General features: G+C 37.6%; 1 protein-coding gene across 1 annotated transcript in view; it reads right to left on the bottom strand.

Annotated features, from left to right (window-relative positions):
- Positions 1-18,510, bottom strand: part of LOC143397864 (uncharacterized) — a 133,736-nt gene that overhangs the window by 24,407 nt on the left and 90,819 nt on the right. Inside the window, exons 3-4 of the mRNA XM_076854519.1 lie at positions 9,997-10,078; positions 8,029-8,100 (exon numbers count right to left, since the gene is read on the bottom strand). Of these exons, the coding sequence (XP_076710634.1) occupies positions 8,029-8,100; positions 9,997-10,078 (154 nt within the window). The remainder of the gene's footprint in view (positions 1-8,028; positions 8,101-9,996; positions 10,079-18,510) is intronic.

The raw sequence follows: 18,510 nt of genomic DNA, 5'->3' as shown, positions 1-18,510 counted from the left end.
GATAAAATTAAGAACAGATTGAATCTCAATGACATGGTTAGGTGCTACTTTAGGTGAGGACATGATGAGGACTCATTGAGAATGTGGCTGACCCTAAAGACCATGCTCTGGACCATTAAACTTAAAAGCTGCATGGCAGCCTCCCATTCAAATATATCCCCTTTGACCATATGTATAATATACATGATGGTGTGCTTCTCTGTTTTCAAAACTTCTAGTTTTCTTGGAAAAGCCCTTTCTTTTGTGAGTTCATTGTTCTGATTTGTGTCCTGTAGAGCAATCTCAGGTCAAGACATGAGGCTTGAATCAAGAATAAATATAGCGTAAAATAAATAAAATAGATAAACCCCTGGCCATGCTAAACAAGGGAAAAAGAGAAACAACTCAAATTACTAAAATACAAGATGAAAAAGGAAGTATCACAATGGACATGTCCGAAATACAGAAGATAATTAGAAACTATTTTAAAAATTTATACTCTAATGAAATAGAAAATATCGAAGACACAGATAAATTTCTAGAGATATATGATGTACCCAAACTGGATGAGGAGGTCATACATTATTTAAACGGACCAATTTCAAGTAATGAAATAATGCCTTCAAAAGTGTACTAACCGAGAAAAGCCCAGGACCAGATGGATTCTCAGCCAAGTTCTACAAGACTTTCAAAGAAGAATTAACACCAATACTCCTCAAATTATTTCATGAAACAGAAAAGGAGGGAACCCTTCTAAACTCATTCTATGAGTCTAATATTCCCCTGATACCAAAACCAAACAAAGATACATCAAGGAAAGAAAACTTCAGGCCAATATCTCTGATGAACATAGATGCAAAAATTCTCAATAAAATTCTGGCAAATTGCATTCAAAAACATATTAAAATGAATAAAGAAAATGTGAGATTCTCTCTCTCTCTCTCATTGAAATATTACTCAGCTTTAAAGAAGAGTGAAATTATGGCATTTGCCAGTAAATGATTGGAGTTGGAGAATATCAACAAGCCAATCCCACAAAATCAAAGGCTGAATATTTTCTCTAATATACAGATGCCAATTCACAATAAGTTGGGGGACCTTACCTTAGATTAGGTAGAGGAGAATGAAGGGAGAGGAGAGGAGGAGATGTGGAGATAGAAAAGATAGTAGAATGAAACAGACATTATTACTCTGTGTGTGTGTGTGGTCAGCCACCACCGGTGTGCTTCAGTAAAGGCTTGATTCGATTATACGCTATATTCATTCTTGATTGTGTGTGTGTGTGTGTGTATGTGTATGTATGTATATATATATATTCGTCATGCAGTCATATATGTATATATATATATGTATACGTATATATATGTATATATATACATATATGACTGCATGACGAATATTATTCTGCAACATGTACACTCAGAAAAAAGAGAAATTATATTCTTCTATGTGTGGTATGTCAAAGTGCATAAATGCATTCTACTGTCATGTATAATAATTTAAAAAAATTTAAAATTAAGAAAAAAAGAATGAATATATTGTGCCATAATGACTTTGCACACTGCTATGTTTATGCTTGAATCCTACCTCTGCCACTTGGTAGAGTGTCACTTTGAGCATGTTAAGTGTCATAGCTTTATATGTTTGTTTCTTTGCATTCATTGAGAAAAGTATGGCGTAACCCCATGGCTTTCCAAAGAAAAAGTAAACGAGACAGTAGCTACAAAGTGCCTGTATTAGATCATAGGTAACCATTTGTGAATGTGGTTAAAGAGAAAAGAAGTAAATGCAATTAGAAACACAAGTGGGATTATTCAGCCAGTGCTAAATGTGATTCATTTAGTGTGTCTGCACATGGATTTCCTTCGTTCTGTGTGTGAAAATTTTCCTTGCCTCTCATGTCTGCTGTAGCTAGCACAGTCCTAGTATGCTGCATGATTGTAGGCTCACATGGAAGACTCTTCCTGCCTTGTCCTCCAGCATTTCAGGGGGTACATGATTTAATGCTGTTAACCCTTTGGTCAAACTCTAAGAGGTCTTGTCTATAGCAGCAAGAGGGAGTCTGGTGTTCAAGTAGATCAAATACAAGGCAGAGATTGCAGTGGGAGCACAAGGTGGCAGGGTGACTTGGGGGCTGGGGTACATCACTTATACTATATCCCTTCAGTGTGGCTGAAAATTAATCCCAGAGCTCAGTGAAGTAAATTCCAAGCTACCATGTTCATCCAAAGGTCAAAAGAAGACTTATGAACAGCATAGTATCATCTTTGCTAGGTAATTATTTTCCTTTCGTGTTTCATTTATCTTAGTCAATGCATGCACATATAATAGACCCCCAAACAGAAAGGAAAGGTATATAAAGAAAATTAGAACTTGTCCTCCCCTCCCTGCTCTGGCCTGCAAGCCTCTGGTGCTCCAGATAATACCATTGTGAAGTTTCCTATAATTTTTCACAAAAGGAAATTATGCATGTGTGAACATGCAAATGAAACGGTACACAGAAAGACTTTCACATCTTTTCTTATGACATGGCATTAAATATACTCTTCACATCTTGCTTCTTTTTTTTAATCATAGTGTCATAAAGAACAGACCCACCTTGTTGTTCTTCATGGCTTTGATACAGCTTTGCACTGGTAAACCAAAATGTATTTAACTCAGTTCAAGGCATATGGGTTCTTTCCAATACCTGCTCCTCCAGTGCTAGAGATTGAATTCAGGACTCAGGCATGCTAAGCAAGTACTTCGCTGCAAAGCCCAATGACCAGCCCCAGGTTTTGTTTCTATATGCAATACTACAAAGAACAGTCTTGCACATGTTTGGACTTATTTTTCTGTCAGTAGGGTAAATTAATAGTGAATTTGGTGGGTTATAGATTTTATGAATTTAGCACTCTTATAAGAGGTTGTCAAATGCCTGACATACAGAAAACTTACAGCATATCATATTTTCCCTCCCCCAAAACAGGTTAAAGAAAACATATCTTTTCTTTATCTCTTTTCCCCAATTCCATATGCAAATCTCTCAGTGGTCTTCTCAAGATTTTGAGTGGAATGCCTGTCAGGTAGATCTTGTTTGGAGATTTGGCCTTCTGTGTCTCGTACTTGTCTGATGGGACAGGAGGCAGGTAAGCTGTGGTGAATATGGGAAGTTGTGATAGTAGGAACAAATGTGACTCCATTTTGTTTTATGATTTCATCCTGTAAAACAACCATGCCAAGTAGAAGAGTCATGACTGGAGCAAGATGTTCTTTTCCTTTTGCTATAGAAACCTTTAAGAACAAGGAACTACCTAATGGGGTATTGTTTCTGTAACTAGGGTAACGGGGCTCTGTTTCTGTAACTGGGGTGACTGGGCTAACTGTGATTGGTTAGACTTCCCTCCGCTTGGCTGCACTGTCCCGCTTCTGTAACCTGGCTTGCTTGCATTGGCTAGACCCCCTGAACATCCCTTTTGTGGTTTTCAGGCTTATAAGGAGTGCCCTTGCAATTGTTCGGGGCTGATCAGGGGAACAGCTTTATGTTCTGGTCAGCCACCACCAGTGTGCTTCAGTAAAGGCTTGATTCGATTATACGTGAGTGGTCTGGAAGTCAGTTTATGAAACCCTGGGACGAAGCTTTAACTATAACATTTGGGGGCTCGTCCGGGATCCATTTCTTCCCTACCCTTACGCCAAATTTGCCTCCAAGGATGGGCCTTTGGACCTAGGCCCTGGAGTAGAGGGGAGCTCCTGAGAGACGTTTCTCAGCTTCACTCCGAGGACGACTCCAATCTGTCCTAGGACGCACTGAAAAGCCTCCTGCTGGCTGTCAGTTCTGGGGAGTTGACTCTTCTCTGGGGGAAAAGGTCAGATTGGACGCAGTCGCTTACACCTTCCCCGGGACAGGACGAGACGTTGTCACTGTCTCCCTGGAGGTCTCCCTGTGAGACCTCATCTGTCTGTATCTGGGGCCCACTGGAGGCCTCCCTGGGAGGCCTCATCTGTCTGGGGGCAGGACAAGACGTGGTCTCTGCCCCATTAGAGGTCTCCCTGTGTGACCTCAGCGATTGTTGCCTGTCCTGTGTCTGTTCTGCTGTTTGTCATTTCTCCAGTGTCTTCTGCTGTTGGTCATTTGTCCAGTGTCAGTTCGCTGGCTGTTTGTTTTGTTTGCGGGGTCTCTGCCCCATTAGAGGTCTCCCTGTGTGATCTCAGTGATTGTTGCTTGTCCTTTGTCTGTTCTGCTGTTTGTCGTTTCTCCAGCATCCTCTTGCTGTTTGTCATTTGTCCTGTGTCTGTTAGCCAGCCGTTTGTCTTGTGTGTATCTGTCCGAGTGTTGCGCACGGGCCCTTTTCTTGTTCTCATAACCGGTCTTCTTTCATCAGGACTCCTTCGCTCCACCAACATCAGAGACAAGGAAGCACTACAGAGATCTCTACCTGGACTCCTTTAACTTGTTTTCTTAACAATTCTCAGGACTTTGTCTGTTCCCTTTGTGTTCTGTGTTAATTTCTACCTCAGTTTGTTTTTAATGAAAAAAAAAAAAAGGTTAAAAGGGGTTTTAACTGTGCTTACTACAGCTTGCATTAAAATGTAAAGTACTGCCAACAGGAGTAAAAAGAATTGTCAAAAGTAAAGGCTAAAGGTAAAAAGAAAAAGACATTCTAGAGATTGTCTTCATTTAGAAACTGGGCCAGGTGGCCAACTGGGTAAATCATGTCACTTCCTATAGAGGACAGATTAAAACTAAAATGTTTTATAAAATTATTATTCCTAAATTGTATAACAGAAAACATAATTTTGTCTAAAAATTTGGCTTTTGTCTCTCAATATTTGCAAGCATGAATAACTCCCAACTATTAAAAAATGGTCTAAAGATTTTTCAATGTCAGGCTTAAAGTTGGTGGCCACTATCCAAGAAACCAGAAAAACCAGTTTAGAATGGGAACCCAACCTGGGGGACTCTCCCAAGGAGACCAATGAAACTGTGTCTTTGGAAGTTCCTCCAGAGAAAAATAAACCCCCTTCGTTTGTCTATGTTCCCTCAACTCTTTTCAGCTTTCATGAACAGGACCACCTCAGGAAAAAGGTCAGAAAACTTTTAAAATTCTGTTTGTTAAACTCATAATTTTGATCCAACATGCCTAGGTTAATATGTTTTTCTGATTACACTCTGCTTTATTTTGAGGCCAATTTACAAGGGTTAACTCTCAATCTAATAGGTTTTAAAAAATAAACTACAAGGCTTTTGTTTGTCTGTTTGCTTTGTGTGGGTGCACCGGTGTACTGTCTATGTGTATTGCCATGTCTACAAAAAAAATTGGTACAAAAAAAATTGACATATGAGCTCATAAATTAAGATTTTAAAAATGGATCCAAATACTTTTGGTTAATATAATTTAAAAGGTTCAATTTAAATTGAGGAAATAGATAAAAGTACAAATGTCTTTAAAGTTACTAATAAACAGTTTTGTTTCTAGATGGTTAAACAGCTGTTAAAATATTAATGTCTATAAAGTGTCTGATATCCATTGTCTCTAGGATTTTTATTCAACAACAACAAAAAAGATTACTAATACTACTCAATGCACTTGTCTGATACCTTGTTTTTTAAAAAGATACGTAAATTACATCTAAACATATATAAAATTAATCATGGACATGTTTGTTAGAGACATCTAATTGGTACAAAGTTAAAATGCTGACTGTTAAATATAATATCAAGTACTCTTAACTCCTTAAATTCCATAAGGTAAAATACTTAAACAATGTTGGTGTTTTCATAAGTTGGTAAACTAAAAAAGAAATTTGAAATTATTTTGTGTTATTATAAAAACAAGGTTACTCTAAATTCTACATATAATTCTACATACAAGAAGTCAAGAAGTTTCAACTGTATTTTAATTAAAGTACTGTAAGTAACAAATATTTCACATTATTAAAAGGAATTAATTTATCTAAATTCAGAAATTTATAAGGGTTATTTCAAGGTTAAAAAAGGTTCAATGGGTTAAAAATATTATTAAAAAGTTCTAAATATAAAAATATATTTAATTAAAAAAGCATTGCCAGGTAAAAAGCCTTTATATGATAAAGTATAATTATAATACATCTAAATAAACAACAAAAGGGTCTAATTAAGTAATATAAAGGTGTATAAATAAAAGACAAATATTAAAAGGTTTATATGTAACTAAGTTGGTTATATATGTAACACAAATAGTGAAAACTATTCAAGGTTGTTCCCTAAGGACAAATAATAATGTACTGATATATTTATATGTTAAATTGACAAAAACTTCTAAAAATATTAATTACATTATGTCTATTAAGTTTTATCCCCTAGAACAAGTAATCTTGGAGAAACTAAGGTTTTTACATCTGTGGCTAAACAGCAAATGTTATTTTAAAGTATTGTCCTACATTACAAAGTCTAGATTTTCCTTTAAAAGCTAACCTTGGTTAATATAAAAACATCAATAAAAGTGTGGTACATTACTCTTCTTTACAGATTAAATGTGTTCATATCTTTCAGGTAAACATGTCTTTAATGTAAAAGGATCTACTTTTGAGAATAAATCTATCACTCCTTTTGTTGTTGTTGTTTTAGTAAAACATGACAGTAGAGTGTGATTTGGAATATTACACATACATGTAGTATAACTTATCCTAATTAGGATTCCATTCTTGTGGCTGTACATGATGTGGAGTTTCACTGGTTGTGTATTCATATACGACCATAGGAAAGTTATGCCTGACTCATTCTGCTATCTTTCCTAATCCCATCCTCCCTCCATTCTCTCCAGTTCCCTTGGTCTAATTCAGTGAACTTTTATTCTTCCCTTCCTGCCCGCTCCCCATTGTGTGTTAGCATCTACATATCAGAACATTCAGTCTTTGGTTTTTGCGGGGATTGGCTTATTTCATTATAGTCTCCAGTTCCATTCATTCACCAGAAAATGCCATAATTTCATTCTTCTTTATGGCTGAGGAATATTCCATTGTGTATAAATACCACAGTTTCTTTATCTATTTATCTGTTGAAGGGCACCTAAGTTGGTTCCATAACTCTGCTATTGTGAGTTGAGCTGCTATAAAAATGTTCAATGTCTCTAGCAACTAGATAAATGCAAATTAAAACTACATTGGATTTCATCTCACTCCATTCAAAATAGCAATTATCAAGAATACAAGTAACAATAAATGTTGGCAAGGATGTGAGGAAAAGCTATATTCATACATTGTTGGTGATACCCCAAACTGGTGCAACCACTCTGGAAAGCAGTATGGAGATTCCTCAGAAAATTTGGAATGGAACCACCAATTGACCCAGTTATCTCACTCCTTGCTTTATACCCAAAGGACTTAATAGGCTTAATATGCTTCAGCATATTACAGGCTATAAGCCACATCAGTGCTTATAGCAGCTCAGTGCATCACTCAGAGGAAGGAAAAGTATGATCTTTGGAAAGGGACACCAGGGCTTATGTTCAGACTGTCATTTACTCACTATTTAAGATAGGCAACTTATCCCCCACCCCCGAGTAATGGGTATTAAACCCAGGGGTGATCTACCACTGTATACATCCGCAACCCTTTTTATTTTTCACTTTGAGATGGTGTCTCACTAAGTTGCTGAGACTGGATTTGAATTTGCAATCCTCCTGCCTCAGCCTCCTGAGTTGCTGGGATTATGGGAGTGTGCCACTGCACCTGGCTGCACTTAATTTTTGAATCTTATTTTTTTCAGTAATATAAATGGGAATATTCTTCATCAATTGTTTGAAACATTGAAAATGACAAACATCAAACATTTGTCATAATGCTTAGGGGGTGCTCAAAATGAAGTGGTAAGACAGTGACACAAAACTTGTTTCAAGTTAAGTGTTATCAATCCTGAGTTAAAATTTTATGAATTCCTCAGTAGGGAACACTCTCTTGTTCTCCTTGCTCATTGTCTCAACAACTCCAATACCCATCCCCATAAGAAGGGGCTTCAGGAGAGAACCTTGTAGTTCATATTTTGTAGTTGCTTACTTAGCATGTATTCAGTACTCAATGAGTACTTACGGCTTGGTATTCTATTGAAGGATTGATCTTTAGGCTGAAAATTCACCTCCCTTCTTCCTTCTTGGCGATAACCTAAGAAAATTAAAATTCATTATATTAGACAATGTTTGGTTTCTTCTCTGGATGCCTTCCTTGAGTCAGGTTTCTGTATTCTAACATGAAACCTATCTTCATTTTTTCTTCTAGCAATCAATCTTATTCATTTCCAAGTTCCCTTTTATAAGTCTTTCTTTATCTTTCTCTCCTCTGCATGGATTCCCTCCTGTTCTTCTGCTTGAGATTCATCTCTGGTGTCATAAATATCCTTATTTCTTTGTGATTCTCCTGTCTTCTTTCCCTCCAGATGATAAATTTGCCTTATTTGAAAGAAAACATCATTTGTTTCCTCGCATCTGATCTGAATAACAGTGAAATGTTTGTTTAAAAAGTAATCCTTTGAGCAAAGAACCCTCTCTGTTTACTTGACTTGAAATATTTTAATATTTAACATGCTATGATGTAAAACGTGTGGAAGAAAAATCTCCTGTTGTGATCTGGTTGCCTAACAATTTACATTGAGCTGCAATATTTTATTTGCTATAATTACTGACAAAACAGAGAATTGAAATGCAAAAATACAAAATGCTCTCAGGTTGCATTTTATTTCAGAATGTAGAGAAACTCTCCATTCTTGAGAGAGAGAGAGGAAAAAAAAGAGTGTGTGTGCGTAGGTTAAGAAAGGCAACCCAGCTTAGGCAGATAGTCATCTCTACAAACCAACTCTTCAGCAGGAAGACTCAAACCAAAGGGGAGACTGTACGGCTGCCACAGAGTTTTTCAGAGGCTTGTGATGTGGACTTGAGGTTGGAGGGCAGGGCCCAGGGCCCTCACTTTTCCATCTCTGAGTCCAGAGTCTTACTGTGATTTTATATATGTCCTTCAGCTCTGTGGTACCAATGGCTCTGCTTTTAAACCATTGAAGTTTCATAGATAAAAGATATCAAACCACTGGGCTCTTGTTAGAAAGTGCCTGACTCTGGCACTCTTTCCTCCCCCTATTATTTGCACTCTTGACAGGCACAGGTTTGAATGGGCTCCTGGGTCTGAGTGGAGCATGACAGCCACCAGCACAGGCACAGTGTGTGCCAACTAGCAGCTCAATTGATTTTCTCCACCGGCTCTTCTTGCTTTCAGAGATAGGAGCCCTCACAGACCCACCTCTTGGTTCACACACCCAACCGACCCTGGTTTCCAGTTTGACAAATGAAAAGTGTTTCTGTTTCTGAAATTACTAATATGGTTGCCCTAGTGCAGTGTGCCAGGATGTAATTAACAGAGGAAATTGAAACAAGATTCTTCTTTATGATTAAATTTAACACGTACTCTCCAAGTCAAAAAAAAACATTAACTTTGGTGTTGTATTAGGGGCAAAAAGTTGTGTCCCATTTAAAAAAAATCTGAAATGGCTTTGATACACAGTTGATTTTTTGTAAATGTGCTTTAGGTGGCATATAACGTATTCAAAGTAGGCAGTGTACTTTTAGGAGAAACTATGGGAAACTATTTACCAAGGATAGTTCATATGCATTTTAATATTTCTGGCACATGAAGCAGTTAATGCAAAAGATTAATCGTTACATAAACCATGTGTTGCCAGGATTTGGAAAAAGTTCTTAGAAATATAGAACTGTATTAGATGGTACATATTTAAAAAGATAGCTTTCTCTAAGCAATCAATAACACAGGATTTAGTGATCTTTAGTTAGTCCCCAAGTATTGATTTCATGATCTACATTCATTTTTATTTTTTAAGTAGCTGGAAAGTTGATTTGGGGGTTGAAGAATTTCTTTTCAGAGAAACATTTTCAAGTAATATGTGTGTGAGTGGATTTCAACAAACTTTTTCAATGTTAATTGAACTTTCCAGTTTATTCTTCAGTTTTGTTTATGATTTAAGATGGTGTAGAGCTTCCCCTGAGTTAATAATACCTCTTATTGCTTTATTTCTTCCAGTAATAATAAACTGGATCTTCACTATCAATTTTTTCTTCCATTCATCTTGGCATGTTGTCTATCAAAGCAAAAAGAAAAAAGAAAAAACAGAAAAAGAATGCACATGGAACACATTATAACACCCACAAATTAAAATTGCTCTTTAAAGATAATACCCAACATCACCAGGTTACAAGGCTCTGTTGAAGTTGTACTAGTTAAGATTTAATATATAGATAGTAAAGTCTTATGAAGCGGGAGGGAGATTTATTGAAAGGCCACCTGGAATCTTGCACTGAAATTACAAAGCCAACAAGAACTGGGGAAGTTCTCTAGGCAGCCCTCATGAGATTTATGGTCACAAAAAAATCTCTGGTATTTTCTTCTTTATGCCTGGATTTCTTTGCTGACTTAGTTTTTAAGCCTTCAGAAGATCAGCTTGTACTTGACGTAGTCTTTTTGGTCTTTCTCTACCATGAGCTTCCCACCTAAGCTCTTGTCACAATTCAAAAACAATTAAAAATATCCTGTCATATTTTATTCAACATTTCTGTGTCTTATTGCAAGAAGGTTTTACAAATCAATCATGCTTCAGGTGGGAAAGCATCCCTAGGGTCCTTCTTTAAACAATATTCTTAGTGGTCTGTGTCAGTGGATTAGAGTTGACATGCCTAGTGTAGATTATCTTTTATGTCTCTAAGAGTTTTAAGAAATAGCTTTGAAACCAGGGTCTATGTGGCTTCTATGATATTGGATAAACAAGAAATATTTGTTTATGGTTACAAAATTTGCATAACACAAAATTTATTATCTTAGCTATTTTTCAACATAATATTCATTGACATTGAGTATCTCACAGCATTGTACAACCACTATCACTTTCCATTTCCGGAATTTTCTATTATCCCAAACATAAATACTAGACCCAATACACAAAGCCTCTCTGTTTCCTCATGCCCCCAGCCCCTGGAAATCTTCACTGGACTTTTTTGTCTCTATGAGTTCACCTGTTCCAGAGCCCCATGTAAATGTGGTCATAAAGTCCATATCCTTTTATGTCTGGCTTATCACATTCAGCATCAAGTTTTCAAGTTTTATCCGTATTGTAATGTGTCAGAATCTCATTCCTTTTTAAGGCTAAATAATATTCCATTGTATAGGTATGTTCCATTTTATTTACATAGGGAACAACATTTCAACTGGGCACTTTAGTATAGGAGAGGCATAGCAGTATTGCTTCTTGGCTTATTGAGTTTCTGAGGGAATAGACCAGTAGGGCCACACTGCATATCTCACTAATATTTCATTTAACTAGTGTATGACCTTTGAAAATTCCCTAAACCTATTTTTTGTCATGTCCTACATACATAATTAAACCTCTTAAAGGTTTGTTCCCAGTTTTATATGAAATAGTGCCTTGGCTGTTCCTGACATGGCACACAGTGGGTATTCAGATAGTGAATCAGGCCTTCCTCACTTATTACCCATCTTCCCACTCCAAAACCCCCTACCCATGATACAGAATGAAGACAAACATAAGAGCAGGTGTGTTTCTCTGTGTTTTAGAGGGGACAAAAGAAACCTGAGTTCCCAGGGCACGGATTTGGGAACTGTCAGGCAGGGATGGCAAGATCCTCAATACAGGAAGAAGGGCCTCTGGGACCTTTACCTCTCTTTAATTGGTCCATAAACTGGAGGCAGCTGGTTTCCTTCATCTAGTCCCATCTCAGGAGAGGAAGGAAAACATGCCTTATTCCATCCGCCATACCCAAAGTATAAAACTTTTCCAAGATAAAACTGTCTGTTCCTCTTTTAAACTATTTTTGCTGTTACCCATGAAAAAATATTTTTCATTTTGATAAAAAGGAATTTCTGTCTTTCTGCCAAGCCAGCAAAGACTCTTTGAGAAATGCTTTTGCTTTCCTGGTATCAGGGTGTAAAATCTGCATGACATGGAGACCTGCAGTGACAACATTTCAGCACCTGCCTGGGGCGGTAGCTGGAAGAAAAGCAGAATGAAACATACACCTCCTGGTACAGCATTTGAATCAAACACATATGCCTGGAGTCTGCTGGGTGCTTGGGCACATCTGAACTTACAGCACACTATGGATGCTTCCTGTGAACAGTAGATTCAGGATAGGGTGGTGGGAAGAGTAAAAATGAGTGCTGTGTACTCTTCCTCCTGCCCCCCTTCTCACTCTATTAAATGGTTATTTTCCAGAAGAACCCTTTTTCATTCCAAATAAATCCAAAGTGATAGAACCAGAAGCAAATCAAGCTTTCTAGTCTACTAAAAATTTCCTGGGAGATGTTGTCTGTAGAATCCATTTTCTCTGTGTGTCTCTGAAGAGCTGTAGCCAAGTCAAAGACATAAAACACAGATATTGTGTGCTCTGACCCCCTGCCCCACTCTGTCTCAGAAAACCCTTCATGTGGAAGCTACAGGATGCCACTGGAGCATATAGAGATGTGTTCTCAGACACCTTCCTGAAGAATGACAGTGAGTGAAGGGGACCAGCCATGTGTTGGTTTGGGAGTATATGAATAAGACTCCAGTTGTGCACGGAGGGAGAACTTCTGCATCCTGGAGCTGGGGTTTCCTTTAAAGGATGTGGACCTTATCCATCATATCCATCTTGGCCAGCTGATTGGAACATTTAGGGAGTCCTCCAGAGTCACTGGTTCAGCATCTTCAAAGCTGTCTTGAGAGGAGCTGTGGTAGGTGGCAGTGTGTATAAGCTTCAGAATCAGATCTGAGTTTGCTTTTCCACTCTACTTTGGCTTTTAACCCATCTGAATTAAAGTTAGCTTTCTTATGAAATGATGATAAATCTGCTCCTGCCCAGCACGTTATGTCCAAGTGTGAATTAAAGAGCTTTTTCTAAATGTTCTGCATCATATTTACCACATAGGCAGTGCCCAGAAAATGTTGATTGTCTCTCTTGTCTCTTCTCCTGCTTTACAATGTAATTTTCTTTTGGTGCAGATGCTAAGGAAGTTAAGCTGTGTGTGGCATCATCTTTATGATACAGACATTGGCCAGGAGCTTCAGGAATAAATCTGAGAATAAGAAAGAAATGCACTTGTCAGCTGACATTTTTACCTTTTCTAATTAAAAGCTTTCATAGAAAAATACTTTTTTTTTTCTTATTCATGTGTGTAGATACTGTTTGACAGGCATTTTCATGGGTGCTAAAGTCTGGGTAAAGTGACAAGGAAAGCCCCAGTGAACATGTCACTTCCCGGTGCTGACAGTGAATTCCCTTCTAAAGAATGCTGATGATGTGCCAGAGCATCTTGGCATCAAGGAGAGAGAGAGGCACTGAACAGTCTGGGTCACTTTCTTGTCACATGAGAAAAATTCTTGAGATGTGGCAAAAAGATAAGAAGTAATACTATGGAATGGCAGGTAGTCTATACATTTTTACTTCTGTAGGAATCATATGGTGGGAGCACATTTGTCTGTCTTGTGTCAGGACACTGTTGTCCCAGGTCACAGACAAGTGCACACATGTACGCACATGCACAGGGCACACGTCCTTGACATTTGTGGGATTTTGGAATATAAAGCAAAGACAGCCACTCCTGCTCCATTGGTTCATTAACATATATACAAAAACAAAACCAGAGGTTTCTCACCAGTGACAGGTAATGAAATGGCATTATTGTTGCAGAGACAAAGGCTAGAATTTAAATTTTCTACACAAAGACTTAATATGAAAGGAAATTTTAAAGTCCAGACAAAAGCAACACCCACTTTCAACTCAGCAAAGACAGTGAGGCAGTATTTGCTGATGAGTTTTCTGTGCTCAGCTTAGCCCAGCGCCTGTCTCCTCTTAAGTGCTCAGTCAGGGCTGGTTTGGGTGTTATTAATAAGCAGATCATACAAAAACTTTGCTGTTTCTCAGTATTATCTTTAGGGAAAATAATATGTAGTCGTCAACAGACTGAATGGACTCCCACGTTTCATCATTATACAATGATAGACTTCTAGAGTACTTCAAAAACATGATGTTCTTGAGACATGATACTGGGGTGGATGAAACAGACACAGATCATTTCCTTAGCAACAGAATCATAGGATGCATTTACATCCTCCTTCCAAGTGTCAGTAAAAACTATTTTTTCTCTCTGACCTTAATACTTCCATTTATCTCAGATATGTACAAAGAATCTCCCAGGTTCTGTTAGAATTTTTTTAAGTCAATGATTTAATTTTATATTCTGTTACCTTTCTTTTATTATTTTGCTTTTGTCTGTTACTATTGCTTTCCAATAATTGTTTGCAAACTTGTCATTTGGTTCTAAAAAGACATTTGAATTAAATCCAAAACTTTTCAAAATTCTATAATTAAAAAAAGCTAAAAAGTTGCATGTAGAGTTATTATCAAATTAAATTGATTTTGCTTCCTGTAATAGCTCAAATTTAGAATTTTTTTGTGATTGAGTAAAATCATTGAATATCTTCTCCTCTCAAATATATGTGAGTTTTTTTCCCCCAGAGTAATTCTTTGGAAAAACACAGTATACATGGTTTCCAATTTACATGTATGAAATTCCTGATTTAAGTGGGACTATGAATAGGTTTATATTCTTCAAGGAGAATTTGTATATATGTTTATGCTTTCTAGAAAATGCTTTAGTCCATATTAAATATTTGGGAGTTTTAACCCTATGGATATCATATAAAGTTGTATTAGGAAAAGAGTTTATGAAGAAGCGAAATGATAGAGATAATGTAGTAAAAAAGAAGGATAACTAAGTGTGGGAAGCCAGCAGAATCTGGATTAAGGGGAGGCTGGAAACAGAGCAGCCAGATCTTATGGGGATTGCATTTCAGGATAATATTAAATTTTAAGTGCCTTGAATTGTCAGATGTAAGAAATAGAAATGCAGGATACCCAGTTAGCTTTGCCTTTCTGATAAACAATAAAAAACTTTGTTAGTGTAAGCTATGACTCAAGTTCAGGTTGAATGTTTCTAAGTCTCAAAATCCCAACTCTACCCTGATGTCTCCATTGGGTGTCCTCCTGAGGTCCCCCTTTATGCCACTTATGCTATGTGTCATAAAGCCTTGTCCTCTGTCTTTTCTGCCAGACTAGGAATCTCTGAGGACACAAATTGTATCTTTTCCTTTGCTAGTTACCTGACATCTAGCCTAGGACCTGAAACAATGGACAATTTCGTGTGTGCTGGTTGAATGGACATGTTTCATGAGGTCTCTTTAGAGTTACCCCTGGGCCAGTGAGCCACATGATCTTCTCTGTGTCAAATTTCTGGGATATCACTGGCTAAGAGGATTATTTATTAAGCATTTCCAGCTGTCAGGTATTGTATGGAAGGCTGAGGTCCGTGAAGTCCCTGGAATTATGCTGTGTCTTAGGCATGTGCATTCTTCTTTTTTTAAATGTTTGGTTTTTAGGCATAGGTGGACACTGTATATTTATTTAATTTTTATATGGTGCTGAGGATCAAACCCAATGCCTCGCCCATGCTAGGCCAGTGCTCTACCTCTGAGCTACAACCCCAGTCCCATGCATGTGCATTCTTTTGGTAAGAAAATTTCCAGCTTTTCTTGAAAGGAAGTACCTGACTGCAGAATTGCTGGCTTGCCATCTGCTCTAAGTGCAATACACATGCATGATGCACCAAACATACAAATATGAACAGTGAAACTAGAAGCTGAAAATGGAAAAGATAAAATTTCTTTATAACTTATTGCTGGGATAGAATTTCTTAAAATAACAAGGATAAAACTGCAGGAATTATCTCATGAGTAAAGATTTACATTCAGTGAAGAAAATAGGGAAAAAAGTGACAAAAGACGAAATGAGAGAATATTTTGGAGGTAGGTATAATAACTAAAGGGAGATTCATGTTGACAGTATATTCTTTTCATTCCTGCTAATTTATAAACAAAATATATGAAATAAAAATTTTAATGGGAAAATGATACAGTCAGTTTATGAAAGGGAAACCTCGAATGACTAATACGTATTCAAGAGGTGTTCTCTTTTGTTAGTATTCAGAGATGAATATTAAAATGAGAAATGCTACCCTACAGCCATCAGATTGTCAAAGAAATCAGATAATAGTAAGTATTAGTGAGATTCATAAAAACAGGGTTTTTGAGGGTTGTATGCTATGATGAATTAATGGAAATAATGGATCTTCCTGCTGACTAGAGAATGGGGAAGTGAAATTATGGCTTATGCTTATTATAGAACATTTATAATAGAGCACTTATAGTCAGAAGTGATTAAAACCTGGAGCAGTCCTGTCCAGCAGAAACCTAAGGGAGCCCCGTGTGTAATTTACATTAGTAGCCACATTCTGAGAATATGTTGAATGTGGAAGCATCCAAAATGAGTCTTTCTAATAATTAAGCCCTTACCACCCTGCTCATTCACCCACTGTTACGTTTTGTAGAATATTAATATGCCAACCAATAAGGGCTAAATTGTATTCTCCTGAAAATTCATATTGAAACCCTAACCCCCAGAAACTCAGAATGTGAGTGTTTTTAGAAATAAGATGTTTGAAAAGGCAAATTAAAATGAGGCCATTAGGGTGGGTCCTAATGCAATATGACCAGTGTCCTTATAACAAGAGACACCAGAGAGGTTATGTACAGAAGACCGTCTGCTAGGGAGGGACAGGCTCTGTGCGAAACCAAACTTACCTGCAGACCTTCCTCTTGGACTTTCAGCCTCCAGAACTCTGAAAAAATAAACTTCTATTTTTAAGCCACCCAGTCTGTGTATTTTGTCATGGATGCCCTGCTGAATTAATACAGCTATGTTTTAAAATGTAATGAACTAGGGCTGGGGATGTGGCTCAAGCGGTAACGCGCTCGCCTGACAAGTGTGCGGTCCGGGTTCGATCCTCAGCATCACATACAAAGATGTTGTTTCCACCGAAAACTAAAAAAATAGATATTAAAAAAATTTTTTTTTCTCTCTCTCTCTCTAAAAAAAAAATGTAATGGACTAGCTTGAGTGGTAGCACCACATTAAGAGAAGAACTCTGGAGTAACATGGGATCAGCCTTAAACTGAGTCTGCAAATTGCTAGCTCTAGGACCCTTAAGACCTTTCTTTCTTGTCTGAAATGGGGAATAGAATGGGAGAATCATTGGGAGCATTAAATGAGTGAATAGATTGCTAAATAAGTGTTCGTTATCAGATCATTAGGCTTGGATGCCGCATTCTCGATGTCACAGTCTCAGTCTCATGCACAATGCACCTGGGAACCAGGGGAACCTAACACGTCAGTTCCTTATGCCAAGTGTGGCCTTAAGGATCCAGAACAACAATCGCTCTGTGGGCCATTGTGTGGTTTCCCCATTTTTTTCAATGGCTTACTGTCCAAGAGCCCAGCTTTCAATTAACTGCTAGAATTCCAAAATTGAACATGATTTATTCTGAGTTTTCTTTGAGGCATTAACACTGATGATGTGTAGTTAAAATGGGCACGGGGAGCATTGAGACTCTACCAGACACAGCAGCGACCTCTGCAGCATTGTGTGTGAACAGCAGCCTCACGAGAGAAGCAGCATCAGAATGCTCTGGGTAGAATTTTGTTGTAGTTCTAATTGCTTTTCCTTCTAGAATGAATTGAGGACAGAATTAACCTTTGCAGATGGGTACCACTCTGCATCAAGTGTTGTATTTTCTGGAGCATTACTATAATATGCCTGTATTTTAAAATACAACAGATTCTTAGCAACATGTCACTATGCCAATGCAGTGCCTTCCATGTGCTGAAGTTGGTTATCTTCCCATATCCAACTCCAGGAGATAGATACAATTAGGCACTTAATATTCAATGGATATGCTGTGAATATCCCTGTTGATATGCATCATTTCCTAAAATCACATAACCTTTTGTTATCTTGTTACACATAAAAGGGATGGTTAGATCTGAGAAAACTGTTCCTGTGTCAGATAAACAAGTCACAAAATTCCATTAAAAGTACTTAGGCCCTGCAAGGCAATGCAATTTCCAGGGGAAACAATTAGAAATCTTGGACTGAGTTCTCTGCATACTTCTCCACAATGTCTTCGGCTAAAAACAAACAACAACAAAATCTACCAATTCTGTTTTGTAGAATTATAATATTCTACTACCTGTGTACATTACTGGTTTCCTAGGGTAATTTCTTGTCTTTCTCATTCCTCCTCCTCTCTTCTATTTCTCTCTGTTGGGATGTTTCTTATTCAAGTGTTCTTTCTCAGCCAGTGGCTACTTTGGTTTGTCTTTGAAATTTTTTTCCCCTTGCATTTGTGAACAAGTCCTAGCACCCATGAAAATAGAAAAGTAATGGGATTGCCTGGAGACAGTCACATACACTTTAGACAGGCCCTGTGCAAAGCTCTGTAGTCAGCTTGCAGAACCTTCTTCAATTCCAGCTTATGAACACCGAAGACATCCAGGCCTGCACAGATGCTGCCAGCTTCTGATTATTGCTTCCACAGACTCAGCCGGATTGACCATGTTTGCTGAATTG

Source organism: Callospermophilus lateralis, chromosome 1 (genome assembly GCF_048772815.1).
Source record: "Callospermophilus lateralis isolate mCalLat2 chromosome 1, mCalLat2.hap1, whole genome shotgun sequence".
In the NCBI taxonomy this organism is placed as follows: Eukaryota; Metazoa; Chordata; class Mammalia; order Rodentia; family Sciuridae; genus Callospermophilus; species Callospermophilus lateralis.
The sequence above is the reverse complement of the archived record's forward strand: the minus strand, read 5'-3'. Positions and strand labels throughout refer to the sequence as shown.